The sequence below is a fragment of the Panthera pardus genome, unplaced genomic scaffold, assembly GCF_024362965.1.
Source record: "Panthera pardus isolate Hobbes unplaced genomic scaffold, ASM2436296v1 HiC_scaffold_18, whole genome shotgun sequence".
Taxonomy (NCBI): Eukaryota; Metazoa; Chordata; class Mammalia; order Carnivora; family Felidae; genus Panthera; species Panthera pardus.
In genome coordinates, this window is record NW_026526743.1 from 17,991,640 (window position 1) to 18,005,380 (window position 13,741).

Sequence of the window (13,741 nt, forward strand, 5' to 3'; positions counted from 1 at the left end):
CTTCCCTCTCCCCTGCGCACAGACTGAAGTCTGGACTCGGCTTGTCCTGAGAGGAGGGCACAGGAAAACTCTTTATTTTGGTGATGAGATCGCCAGTCCCCGCACAGTTAATTTTCACTCGTGCAGACTTCACTTCCCACACCCCACACGGACTCGCTTGCCCAGGCTCATAGGGCCAGCGGTCATCTGGGAGAAGGTCTCGGCGCCCTTGCTGCAGTGCTTTTTGGAGCCAAATTTGCTACGCTGCCGTACCTGCGGTGCTGGGTCAGAAGCCTATCCAGCCCGGCGGCCCGTCTTTCATTATTTAATTTTGTTGTTGGATGAAGCCAGAGAAGGTACCGACACCGTCAGGTGGTGGAGGAAGGGGATCTACAGGGAGAAGTCGAGGCCCGGGATGGCCTTGAAGAGGAGGAGTAGAGGAATGTGGAGCGAATGGTCCATCCAGGTGGGAGCTGGCTGGGCGAGTGGCCGCGCATGTGCGCCTGCATGGAGGCTAGGCTGGGGCAGCCCGCCCGGCACAGAGGGCAGCGGTAGGGTGCGACCCCATGCGTCCGCAGGTGTTTGGTCATGGCTGAGAAGTCCCGGGAGCGCTGGGGACATAGGCTGCAGGAGAAAGGCTTCTCTCCTAGGGCAAGTGGAGGGGGAGGGCGGTGAAGGAAAGAAGGGGCGGAGGCTGGCCTAGGGGGTGATCTGGGCAACTGGACAAAGGAATTGTGTGGGAGCCAAGCAACCAGCGAAGGACTCAGGGACAGACTGGAGTTTGTAAGGGAGCAGATAATTCACCGAGGGCGGGGGGCCCATACCTGTGTGGACTCGGTAGTGTGTCTCCATCTGATGCTTGAGTGTGAACCTCTTTCCGCAGACAGAACAAGAATAGGGCCGAGACCGAGCAGGAGGGGGTGGGGGAGGTTGTTGGCGAGGCGGGCCTGCTGTGCTCACCTGACTCACACAGGTTGCAAGTGCACCTGTGGGGACAGAAAAGGCATGGCTGGGAATCCCAGAGCTGGATCACTGGTACTCCCAGGCAAGACATCAGGAGGTACAGTGGGACTGAAGGCAAAGGTGCCCTCACCCTACTCACCTGTGTGCTTCTGATTACAGTCTTCCATGTCCCCAGGGCTGAGCTTTTCGGAGCCCTGGGGGAGGGAACCTGGAGAGAGCAGAGTGAAGTTGGTGCCCTACTCAAGCTGGACTTCTGGAGCCCCAGCCTCAGGAGAGAGAGCATGTTATGATATTTGTACAGGTCACTGAGGGGCTTACCTGGGGCAGGACTGGAGGAGGCCAACTGGCTGTGGTTCCAGAGACCTTTCTCAGGGTTCAGGGACAGTGGGATCCTGGGGAGGGGGTAGGGAAGAGTTAGCCTTGGCAAAACCTGGCCAGACTCATCCTGGGGAGAGAGGAGTCAGGAGTCCTCCTCAGGGGCTGGGCTTTGACTTCCCCTGTGGTGAAAGCTTCTTGTCCTATCACCAGCTCAGGAAATGTACAGTAGAGATAAGAGATGTGGTACCCCTTCCACCCATCACTGTCCGCCTGTCCTGAGCCACTCCCTCCCAGCCAGGGAGGTCTTCCACTAGGCTCTTCACTCACCTCTGGTCCTGAGGCCAGACCTCCTGCCAGGCTCCAGTGATGGGGGTGCTATGAGAGAAGGGAGTGCCATATCTGGGTGGCAACAGCAGGATGCTCCACAGGGCAGGCTGGCCCTCCCTGAACCAAGGGGTCTCAGCCCACCAGGGCCTAGGAATGACGCTGTTTTGGAGGGAGCCTGGTGGGGGAAGGGGGCCAGGGAACTCCCGAAGTCTTTCATCAGAACTCCCTGGGCTCTCTGTCACCCACATAATCACTTCTTGCTTTCCATCTATTCCCCCATGGCCAAGAGGGGATTGCTTGAGTTTCTCCTTTGATCTCATCTCCTCCCCTTCACCCTCCTGCAGTGGTTCTGCTCTCTCAGGGCTCTCTCTTGGTGGTCTTTGCTCATGCAGTGTCTCCCATTCTATTCTACCAGCACTAACACGTTTTTCTGGTCTCTGCTCTCCATGTCCCCCCAGTCCTCTTTCAGAATCCCTTGTGGGTTTCTCTGGCTCCTCCTGATGTTCCCTCAGCCCTGGACCCAGCTCTCTAACCCCATCCCATCGAGCCCTCCTGCATGCGTCTTCCAGGGACTGCACCCCCAAGGCCCTGGCCGCTTCCTCAAGGGGCCCCAGTTCCCCCGGCTGCAGCTCTACAGTCTCCCCATAAACAAAGTACAGAAGCTGGGCAAAGGTAGAAGGGCTGATGCCTTTCACCAGAGCCCAGCGGCCCCTACGGCCCAGCTGCTGGCTCGCACCTGCCAGCACCAGGCTGTGGGCAGGGAATTCCTGGCTCCCCACAGTGATCAGGGTATCACATAATGCTGGCCGGAGCCTGGCTGCTAGCCGTACCAGCCGATCAGAGCTGTAGGGGCTAGGCAGTCTTGTCCGGAACAAGGGCATCGTGCCTTGCCTGGGTACCAGTCTCAGAGGATCTGAAAGAAAGGCCACAGTGTGGGGTCCATGGTGGAAAGGGAAGAGAGCAACGGCATATTCTCAAGCCTGTGGAGGTGAGGGGAGAAAGAGTGAGTTGCAGGTTCAGAGCTCTCTGTGTCCTGAATGAGGCACATAAACTAACCCAAGAGAGGATCTGAGCTTACCCAGAATCACAACAGACCAGGGGGTAGGGATGAGGGTGGGGATGGCAGGAGAATGGAAATTAGACCAAATTCGGGACTTAAAAGAGTAAGGACCAAGCAGTTAGCAACCATATCAAATGGTGGGTTTAAGGCTGGTATAAGATGGGTCCAGTCAATTAGCAGTCTCTGACTTAAAAGATAGCAGAGGTTGATACTTATGCTACTCCAAGCCTTTCTGTGGGGAAAGACCTTGCAGCAGGCCAGGCTGTCTTCTTTCCAGACAAAGAAATCACCATAAGACCCAGTCAGCCCTGGCAGTTAGGGATGGAGCACCACACTGCTTCACGGGAGAGTTTAGAAAGCTAGCGTGCCATCCCCTCACCCCCACCCCAAGCCCATCACATGAAGTTGAGTAGTCCTGAGAGGCAGAAAGGGCAGCAAGACTGAGGTCATAGCTGCAGAAGGGCATGCTCAAAGGCATCAATAAATTATCTCCCTACGGCTGAAACTTCTAGAACATGTCCTCAGAGAAGGACCTAGAAGAGACCAAAGAATCCCCTCCAGTGGGTTGAGAGAACAGGTGCACAAGCCACAGAAGAGACGGTTCCCAACTCAAGGATGGAGAGAGATTTTGGAGAAGGTTTTGACCCCTGAGGAAGTGGGAGAAAGGGAAATGGGAACGGTAGAGGGGGAGGGATTTCCTTTCTAGATTAGGGTAAGGAGATGGTTTAATTTTGTTCCCCACAAACCAAAAGCAAAGAATAGATAAGAGTCCAAACAAGGTGGAAATTTATCACATATCAAAACTACCACATTGGCTTTTAAGAAGAGAACTGGGAACTGAGGTACTAAGAGATCAACAGACCTAAGTGTCTCAGCAGGCATATTCCTAAGCGTGGGCTCACTGTGAGTAAGGACCCTTATTGGGAGAATTACTGCTGCGACACCTCGGGGAGAAGGCTACTAATTGGCAAGAAGTGAACAGAAGAGGGGGTGTAATGGGAGGAAAGTCTCAGCTGGGGAGAAGCAACCACTCACCGGTTGTAGCTTCCTCCTGGACACCGCATGCTCTGAACTGCTGTTGGGGCTCCTGGGGCCCCCCTGGAGCTAGCCCCGCCCCTGACCTCACAGTCTTCCATTGGGTGTCCCAAGTACCAGTCTGCCACAGTCCCCCAAGGGGGTGTGGTTTTATAACCCTGGCTCTGCTTCACTCCCCTCTCCCCAGGAGAGAACACCCTCTCCACTTCCAGATTCAAGACATTCTGGCTCCCTGTCTCCTTATTTCATTTGTGAACTTCTAGAGTCAGAGAAGTTCATCTGAGGGGTGCCTAGCTGGCTCAGTCGGTAGAGCATGCTACCCTTGATCTCTGGGTTTTGGATTCGAGCCCCGTGTTGGGTGTAGAGAGTACTTTAAAAAAATAAAATAAAAAATCTTTTTTTAAAAAAGTTCATTTGAGGCAACAAGGAGTTTGGAATAATCAGACCTGCATTTGAGTCTCATCTCTGCCATTTACTAGTTGAGTCACCTTGAGCAAGTCGCCTCTCTGAGCCTCAGTTACCTCATCCGCGAAATAGGGATAACCTTTGCTGACCGCATTTGGAGGTGAGGATAAAGATAAAATGACATGATAAATGTGAAAGTGGTTTGTCAGTACCTCACATCGTTCAAATAGTATTAATCCTGCTACTGAGAAGCATCAGTAGAGCTCCAGCAGCTGGAAGCTGTTTCTACTACCTCAGAAGCAACAAGGGCTGAAACATCTGGATTCCAAGGAGAGAGTGAAAGAGGGCCAAAAGCACGCATCGTCCTTCCTTGCCTTGACTTAGTACTAGGGAAGCTTTAACTGCTCTGTGGAAATGACCCCTGTCATCTGGGCCACCACTGGGGACTGAATGTGCAAGTGACTCAGATTCTCCCATCAAGCTTTGAAGGGGGCAACCCCAGGAAGGGCCTGCGGTGGTCTTCGAAGAGAAAACTCCCTTTTCTTGGGTTGATGACAAATGACATTTCTCTGAAATCAGAACCCTGGGGTTTCTTTCACTTCCTGCCAAAAGGGTCAAGCTCTCAGGAGATTTCCCCTGTTTTCACACTTTAGTGCTTGTTAACCTGGGGAAAGGAGGTCCGAGAGACTCAAATTTCTTTTCCTGTTTTTTCTTATTCCATTATCTCCCATCCTGTGGCACATTTTTCATTCTTTCAACAAACGTAGAGAGATCATTTATGATATGTGCCTGCTGCATCGTATGTGCCCAGTAAATAACTGGAAGATGTGCAAGTCAGGCACTGGTAGGCTGCTCTGGTGACATGGCAGAGTCTGGTTCCCCCGGGCTTCTCCCTTAGATCCTCGTCCCCTCCTAGACCCAAACATTCTGTCTCTAAACTCCTGTTTCTCCCTTTCGTTCAGGACCCCAAAATATTCAGACCAGCCTTCTACTTTCTCCCTCCAGACCAAACATGCCTTCCCTCTACTTCTTGTTCTAGCTTGGGTGCAGGCAGATGTTAATCCTTTCTATACAGACAGGGTGTGCCAATGGGTGAGGCTGGTGGAGGGCAATAATAGGGTGGGGAGAGGGGAAGATGAGTCAGAGTGAAAGGGAAAATGCAAATGGACAGGCTGTATTCATGTGCTACTCTGAACGTTAAATATTTTCCATTTCTGAGCTTTCTAACTCCTCGTACCACCACACCCAGGGACTCATTAGACACCCATATTAAAGCCACTTGGCCTGAACATATAAAAGCACCAATCCCTGATATGTATGCATACAGAGAAAAACATCCTTTCTTCAACACAGAAACACAATCCCTGGAGGTATGGAATAAGTGGGGAAAGCCATGAGAGAGAAACCCCACGTGTAGAAGGAAGGTACAGGGGTCTGGACGATTACATCATCACCCCTCGCCTCCCAGCTCTACTTCTTGGGTCTATGACTCAGCTCTCTCACTGGTATGATCTGCCCATTGATGATCAAGAATGTTGGAAACTGTGCTCAAAGGGCAGAATTCTCTGTAAGCCAATTGTAGCTGACGGGGAGTGTCAGCAGGCTTCCGGGAAACATGGAGGAGAAGGCGCAAGGAGATTCCCCATCCGGTGAACAAAAGCCCCCAAGAATGGGAAGCCTCATTTTGCCTCCCATCTGGTGTCTACCCGACCTAAGGATATCCTTTTAGAGACCGCCTCCTTGGAGGTATCTCCAGGGCCCTCTACACCTTAGCCCTTACGCTGGTGACACTTCAGGCCCTTCTCTCTACCTACATTCTTGACTACACAGCCCAAGACTTCTTGCACTGAGCAGTAACAGCAGAAGCATGAACAAATTGCACTTTGACTTGGAAGGGTAGGGACACTGCTAACTGTCTATTTTTGAAAGGTCTCCCATCACAGTCTCAAAACTCTTGTCCAGCTTCCACTTCCCAGGTTGACTCTGTAGAAATCGCTTGCAGTTGTCTTATGGGGTGGACACAGGAAACCATGAGTTTTGAGGACACAAACCTGCATCTTGGGAGAGGGTACAGTGAGTAGAAGAGATTAGGTAGGGCATAACTGGAAGGAAGTATGTGGGAAAATGAGGTATGATTTTTGCCTCTCAGTCCTAATACATTACTAAATAAAGTTTAAAATCTGATATTTTTTATTCTCACTGATAGGCTTGATGATAAGCTCCTTCATAAGCCCCTGCAGGTACAATCCAGCTTTATATAAAAATGTCAACACAGCAATACAGGTATGGATTCTCCTCAAATATAATTAAAACTAAACCATCAGAATAGGCCAGTTAGAGGTATGATTACTTGTTTTATGAAAAATGTTCTCTCTTTATCTCACTTTTAAAAATTTATTTATTTATTTATTTGTTTGTTTGTTTGTTTGTTTTAAGTAGGCTTCGTGCCCAGTGCAGAGCCCAACACAGGGCTTGAACTCACAACCCTGAGATCAAGACCTGAGCTGAGGTCAAGAGTCAGATGCTTAACTGACTGAGCCACCCAGGTTGCCCCTATCTCACTTATTTTAAATTTTTTTTTTCAACGTTTTTTTAATTTATTTTTGGGACAGAGAGAGACAGAGCATGAACGGGGGAGGGGCAGAGAGAGAGGGAGACACAGAATTGGAAACAGGCTCCAGGCTCCGAGCCATCAGCCCAGAGCCCGACGCGGGGCTCGAACTCACGGACCGCGAGATCGTGACCTGGCTGAAGTCGGACACTCAACCGACTGCGCCACCCAGGCGCCCCAATCTCACTTATTTTAAATATTGAGTACCTCCAAAGCCAAGGTAAACAAGATTCAAATTAGAAAAATTCTATGAACTTTCTACTCTCCAGGAACACAACTCTTTCTGCAAATTAAGGTGGTTAAACTCCCCCACAGCATTTCATACAGATTTAAGACCAATTATCTAAATCTAACATAAAATTTCAAATGCCCACTCTTTCTAGTTAAGTTCATCCAATATATACCAGAGAAGAGACACCACGGAATAAATTAGTTTCTTTCTTCCTTCAAATCTGTTTCATATAACTCAAGAACCAGATATAATCATAGCCAGTGAGCTGAATCTAGGCCATAGAGACCTTATCATAGTATATCTTTTGTGGATTAAGTGGAAAAGAACTAGACTAAAGTGAAAAAACAAAAACACTTAGGTTCCACTGCATCCTCCCTGTTGGATGGCCTTTGTTTTTTCAGCCCTAATATGGAGCTAACTCCTCTGAGACCCTCAACTTCCTCACAGGGGCTGTCTTCAAGACCAGAACTGAATGCCAATATTTCCTTAAACCCAGGCAAAAGGCCCCACTCTGACCCCCTCTGGCTGTGTCCCTCGCCTTGGGCTAAGGATCCCAAGGACATCTAGGAAGACCCCACCTGGAACATATGTTCCCCCAATTCTAGGCCACTCTCTAGGAGTTTGGAACCCTGAACCTTCTCACCCAAATGGCCCACTTCTAGGACCTACATGGCCCTCAACCCCAGGTCCATACTCATGAGTGAATTGTGTGACTGATGTACACACCCCAGGCCCTGGTAGGTAGACTGAGCTCAGACATGCAGTCTAGTATATGAAATGCCTTGAAGTGTGTGCCAACACCAGGTTTGGGAAGAAAAGAAGACATCATTTCTAGTCTTGTCTGGTCCCTGTATATAATACAGCAGCCTACTTTATTCCAATGATTCTTAACCTCGTAGGTTAAGGGGGTCACCATTCCTTTTAAAATTGTAAGCTATGGAATCAACTGTTTACACTAGAAAATTGTAGATACTCATACCATTTTTCATGTGAATGACAAGGGATTCACAGATTGCTCTGCAGTCAGTCCTTGGACAGGTTAGATGTTTCTTGCTCATCCGTGTGGCTGCCTTGCACCCCCTCCAATACAATATGCATACAGTTTTTCTTATGATTTCCAGGAGTTCAAACCCCCCTGAAATCCACTCATAGACCACTTCCTTGCATTCCCCCACCCAAGGTTTAAGAACTCTGGGTGTACATGAAAGCACTCTGAAAGCTTTAATACCATGTAGAATTTGAACAGCTGAGTGAAATTAGATATAAACACCCTGCCCCCTAAGTATAAAAGATTTTCTGTAGGGGCGCCTGGGTGGCGCAGTCGGTTAAGCGTCCGACTTCAGCCAGGTCACGATCTCGCGGTCCGTGAGTTCGAGCCCCGCGTCGGGCTCTGGGCTGATGGCTCGGAGCCTGGAGCCTGTTTCCGATTCTGTGTCTCCCTCTCTCTCTGCCCCTCCCCCGTTCATGCTCTGTCTCTCTCTGTCCCAAAAATAAATAAAAAACGTTGAAAAAAAAATTAAAAAAAAAAAAAAAAGATTTTCTGTAAAGACAACCTGGGTGATTTCCTAAGGAGCAGGATGTCTCACACACCTCTTTCTATGCTCCGGTACAATATCCATCTTCCTTATGCATCTGGCCCCATTTTTATAGCCTGGTATCTTCTGGGAATGACCAGAGTTTGGGGAAGAGTGGGGACAGGGAGTGAAAGGCTCTAAATGTGACCCAATCCTGTTTTTTTCCCAGAGACATCACATGGCAATAGTATATCATGGAGGTCAAACAACGTATTTGAGATTCAGAAACTCCCTCCTCAAGAACCTCCAGAAGACCATGGGCCTAACCTCCTAGCCAGGTTGTCTAACCTGGACCCGGTACTGGAAAACCTGCCAACAGCACCTCAAGCTGGAGTCCAGAGACCCGAACTCTCCCCGCTGCCGCCCCCCCCCCCCCCCGCAAAGCCTTGCAACCACATATTCTCAGCACAGCCTGGATGCAATAACCTTTGACAACTTCTCATCAGGCTTTCAACCCCAGCAACACTCACTCTCAGTCCAGGCTGGATCCAAAGACTCCAGAAAACCTCTCAAGTGTACATCAGTTTCATCTTTTGGCCAGTGACTCCCAACAACCTCTGGAGAGTCACAGGTCTCTCCTTCCAAGTCACCAGATCCAGACTCATACCAGAGACCTCAGACAACTTCTCACAGTTCAGAGGCCATACCTCATGGCCAATGACACCATGCAGAGCTCCAAAGGCTTTCAACTGCCTCATAAGCTAGCCTCAGGGACCATGGACCAACTCATAGGGCATGTTGGCCTAGCCTCTGCCCAGCCTGGGTCCAAGGGTGCCCAGGAGGCTCCGTTCCCAGCCTCACCGGGGCAAAGGAAGTCTCCAGGGACTAAAAGCCCTCAGTCCTCAATTCCCGACCCTCACGGCCACCACTCAAGCTCCCACACCCCAGCTTTTGCCTGGGTCAGCTCAGGCCTGAAGAAGTGTAAGAAAAACCATGGCACTCACTGACTCAGACCCTGTTCTTCTTCTCACAGCCTCACATACACTGAGGGCAGTGCAAGATCCAGTGTCCGTTAGAAAGGGATGAGCGTGAGGCCAGGAGCTCGAAGCCTGGGCGCGTGCACAGCTCGCTTGTCTCCCTGAGGCGGACGCTGATTGGCTGCAGTGTGGACCGCATCTACCGAGCATTCTCAACATCCTAGGCGGCACCTAGGACAGCTCCACTTGCTCCCTCCAGCCTCCCGCCCTGCTTGCTGTGCGGAGTGGCAGGGCTTTGAGTCTAATTGGACCGCGGACTCAGGTTTCAGGTCTCTAAGACTGAGATCTTATCCTCTAGCCCGTCCCCCATCCCTTCTAATTGGCTGCGGAATTTGCTCTCCCTCCGCCCCCCTATGAAAAAACTAGGCCCCGAACCTCCTTCGCTAACAGCCTTGGAATCTTCCTCTGCAAGGGCTCAGGATACCACCAGTTCTTTGCTCCTGTCTTGCCAACGAGTGGCTCTCGTTGCAAACCCTTTCATCTCTCTCTCTCAACCCCTGACAGTCTATGCAATGTATGTCTGTGTTTGGTTGGGGGGCCCTCAAGAGCCAGCCGGGATTCAGGTGCCTGTGGGCAGCTCCCCTTTCCTGCCTCTTGCCTTGCTTCACTACTGATTGGCTGCAGAACGCCCCCTGCCTCACCTGGAAGTATGCGGGGGCAGGGAAGGCACCAGAAGGGCAGTGCCTTGACCCGCGATTGGTCAAATGCTCATTGTCTGTCAGCTGAGGCAGGGTTAACTGCGTACTTCACGTACCAGCCTCCCCTGCCCGCCCCACAACCCCACCCCAGCCAACACACCAGAGAGAATGGCCCATTGCTTTGCCCCACCATTAAATTGGTCAGAGCTAAGAGCCCAGCCAGCTGGCGTTCTACCCAGGAAGGGCTGTAGTGCCGACAGGCGACTAGCTCGAACGGCGCCAGTCCGAGAGCACTACTGCCTCCTTCCACGAGCTCCGCTGCGGTTGCACTGCTGATTGGCTGGCTCCACTCTCTTCTAAGTGGCTTAGCCTTGCGTTCGCGCAGGGACACATCCAATGAGGAGCGAGGGCGCTTTCAGGAGGCGGGCATTGCTCGACCGGTTCCACTTCTGATTGGTCCAGGGGCTTGCCTCTTCTCTTTTGATCGATCAGAGGGGCGGGAGGCGGGAGCCCAGCTCAACGGTTTCAGGCGGCAGTTGGGAGTTCTGTCCCTGTGCTTCGAAAGTTCAGCTTCAGGGCTCGGTGGAGTGTTGTCTGGCGCCTACTTCCCCGCAGCTAGCTGAGGAACTGGGGAGGGAACACGGGGGCAGGAGGACCTGGGACTGTAGCTGCAGCTCCAAGTCGGGATGGACACCGACTGAGGCGAGTGGCCGACCGGCGGGTGCAAACCCCTCAAAAAGCTGGAAGAGTCAGGTGCTGTAGTAGTAGTAACAGCAGCTCCCGCTCACCGAGCCCTTTTGGTGGACCGCTGTGTGTGCTCATCTCACTGACTCCTTCTAAATAACCCTGTTACTCTGCTGGTTAACCTCCGAGGGTCATTTGTCGCCCACAGCGAGAGCCGGCATTGCTGGAACTCCGACCTTGTTCTAGAGAGTCCGGCATTCGAGCTACACCATGATTAAGTAGGGTTGATCTTGTAGATGTGGGGTGGGGGCTGATGTGATCACCTTGGCCCTGGCTTACCTCGTCCATACATGAAGGTGTTTGGGTTTTGGTTTTGGACTAGGATCTGATCCTGAAGGCTTCACTCAGTACATATGCTCAAGTCCTCAAACTTTTAGGTAAATGCATTTGCATTCTGGGAAAGGATAATTTTAATGTTTATTTCTGAGAAAGAGAGAGAGCGAGCACAAGCGGGGGAGGGGCAAAGAGAGAGCGAGACAGAGGATCCGAAACAGGCCCCGTGCTGACAGCACAGAGCAGGACGCGGGACTCGAACTCATGAACTGTGAGATCATGACCTGAGCTACAGTCGCCGCTTACCTGACTGAGCCACCCAGGCACCCGAGGGAGTCCTTTAGACAACAGAAATTTTTTCCCCACAGTTCTGGAGGCTGGAAGTCCAAGATCAAACTGCCAATAGAGTTGGTTTCTCCTGAGGATTCTCTCCTTGGCCTGCAGATGTCTGCCTTCCTATGGCCTTTCCCCTATGCACGCACACTCCTTGTGTCTCCTCCTCTTTTTATGAGGTGCCATGTAAACTGTTTTGTGTCAGTAAACTGTGTCAGTTCACATATTGAAACCTAATCCCCAATGTGGTATTTGGAGATGGGGGGGCTTTGAGAGGCGATTAGGTCATCAAGGGGTGGAGCTCTTATGAATAGGATTAGCGCCTTTATAAAAAAAAGGCCCCAGAGATCCCCCTTGCCCCTTCTACCATGCGATGTTCAGTAAGTAGACCGTCATCCATGAACCAGATCCACCAGTGCCTTGATCTGGGACATCCCAGCCTCCAGAAAAATAGATTTCTGTTGTTTATAAGCTACCCAGCCCATGGTGTTCTATTATGGCAGCCTGAGCAGACTAAGACATAGTCCTATTGGATTAAGGCCCTACTCTTATGACCGCATTTACCCTTAATTCCCTCCTTAAAGGACCCCTCTCCAAATACAGCCATGTTGTGGGTTAGGGCTTCAACATAGGAATTTTGGAGGGGACACAATTCAGTCTGTAACACAGAATATCTACCACTAAAGGCCTCGAAGTTTGGTAGGGGAGAGACAAATTATTTACTTCAGAGGGAGGGGGCACATCAGAATGGTTAAGATGTTAGCTCTGGGAACAAGACTGACAGGTTTGGGTCCTGCCTGTACCACTTATCAACTGTGTGAACTTGAGCAATTTTCTTCCACTTTCTGTGCCTCATAAGAATCAAACGAATAGACACCCCTGATATTCTTAGAATAGCCCCTGGCATGGAGCAAGCGCTGATGGGCTATTGTTGGCCATCGGTATTGGCTGCAAGTAAACTTAAAACTATGCTAAGTGCTCTGAAGAAAAATCACAAGAGAGATACTTTAAGAAAGTAAAACAGGACGCTAACCTGGCCAGGGTTTTCAAGAAAGGCTTCCTGGAGGAAGTGAATGCTTGAAGTAAGATTTTCCAAATAATTACTAACGACTAGGAGAAGGGTGAGTCTTCTGGGCAATGGTCAAATAGGTCCCAGAGCTCTGGGGTGAGAGGAGGCATGGCCCCGAAGACCATTGTTGTTGGAATGGAGAGAGCAAAGTGAGAGGGAGCAGGGGAAGCAGGGGAGAATGAGGCTGGATGTGGTGGGCGGGGCCTGGCCCAGTAGGCCATGTTCAGGAGGGCTGGCATTTCCTAAGAACCACGCAAAGTCGCAAAGTCGCAGGAGGAGGTGTTTATGACTTTTCAAAGTTTTTGTTTTTATTTACTTTGAGAGAGCAGGGAGGGGCAGAGAGAGAGAGAGAGGGAGTCAGAATCCCAAGCAGGCTCCTTGGCAGAGCCCGATGCGGGGCTCAAACCCACAAACTGCAAGATGTTTATTTTTGCGAGATGTTTGACCTGAGCTGAAATCAACCGACTGAGCCACCCAGGTTTCCCCCTCCCCCCCCCCCCTTTTTTTTTACAGGGAATGGTTTAACCCTTCCTGGCAACGCTGCAAGCCCTGCCACACGAACAAACTTGGGCTGGCCTGCGGTAGACACATGGCCCAGTTCAGAGTCATTACCCCAGCCACCTACACCCACTGCCAGCCAGCCATACATGTGAGTGAAACCACCCCAGACCAAACAGCCCCCAGTCACCCCACTAGCTGACTGCAGCTGCGAGAGTCAGCCCAGGTGAGACCGACTGCAGAACTGAACTGCCTGGCTGGGCTCAGCCCAAATGGTCCGGAAGAATCAGGAGCTACAAAATAATAATTATTTTAAGCCACTGTGTTTTGGGTGGTTAAAAAAAAAAAGCTAACTGACATACCCTGGACCAGAGTAGTTTCTAGGCAACAAATATCACTTACCTGGATTCTGGGTCTTGAAAGTTGAAAAATTCCTTCTGTTTCCAGACTGGTTTCTTCAATTTTTTGAACGAATTTTTATGAGATGAACTTATTTAAAAAAATTTTTTTTAATATTTATTTTTGAGAGACAGAGCATGAGTGGGGGAGAAGCAGAGAGAGGAAGACACAGAATCCAAAGCAGGCTCCAGGCTCCGAGCTGTCAGCACAGAGCCCGAGGCGGGGCTCGAAGGGAAGAACAATGGGATCATGACCTGACCCGGAGTCAGCTGCTTAATAACCGACTGAGCCTTGGAGGTGCCCCCT

The 13,741-nt window shown here is 50.7% G+C and overlaps 1 protein-coding gene and 1 long non-coding RNA gene across 5 annotated transcripts; one reads left to right on the top strand and one right to left on the bottom strand.

Annotated features, from left to right (window-relative positions):
* Nucleotides 1–41: 41 nt before the first annotated feature.
* ZBTB32 (zinc finger and BTB domain containing 32) lies at nt 42–9,649 on the bottom strand. 4 transcript variants are annotated; one of them, XM_019423135.2, is made up of 6 exons: nt 9,449–9,649; nt 1,588–2,500; nt 1,261–1,334; nt 1,082–1,150; nt 804–965; nt 42–625 (listed from the first exon to the last, which is right to left on the bottom strand). In XM_019423135.2, exons 2-6 carry the CDS (start codon nt 2,466–2,468, stop codon nt 348–350), a joined length of 1,464 nt encoding a protein of 487 aa, XP_019278680.2. In that variant the 5' UTR covers nt 2,469–2,500; nt 9,449–9,649; the 3' UTR covers nt 42–347. The 4 variants fall into 4 exon arrangements, with proteins under 4 accessions (XP_019278680.2, XP_019278679.2, XP_019278681.1 ...); XM_019423134.2 differs by lacking the exon at nt 9,449–9,649 and adding an exon at nt 3,683–6,654 and having other exon boundaries at nt 1,588–2,567; XM_019423136.2 differs by lacking the exon at nt 9,449–9,649 and having other exon boundaries at nt 1,588–1,746; nt 2,418–2,476.
* Nucleotides 363–13,356, top strand: LOC109251535 (uncharacterized). Its single transcript, XR_002073572.2, has 2 exons — nt 363–445; nt 13,052–13,356. It is a non-coding gene; the product is annotated as an uncharacterized LOC109251535 (long non-coding RNA).
* The last annotated feature ends 385 nt before the right edge of the window (nt 13,357–13,741 follow it).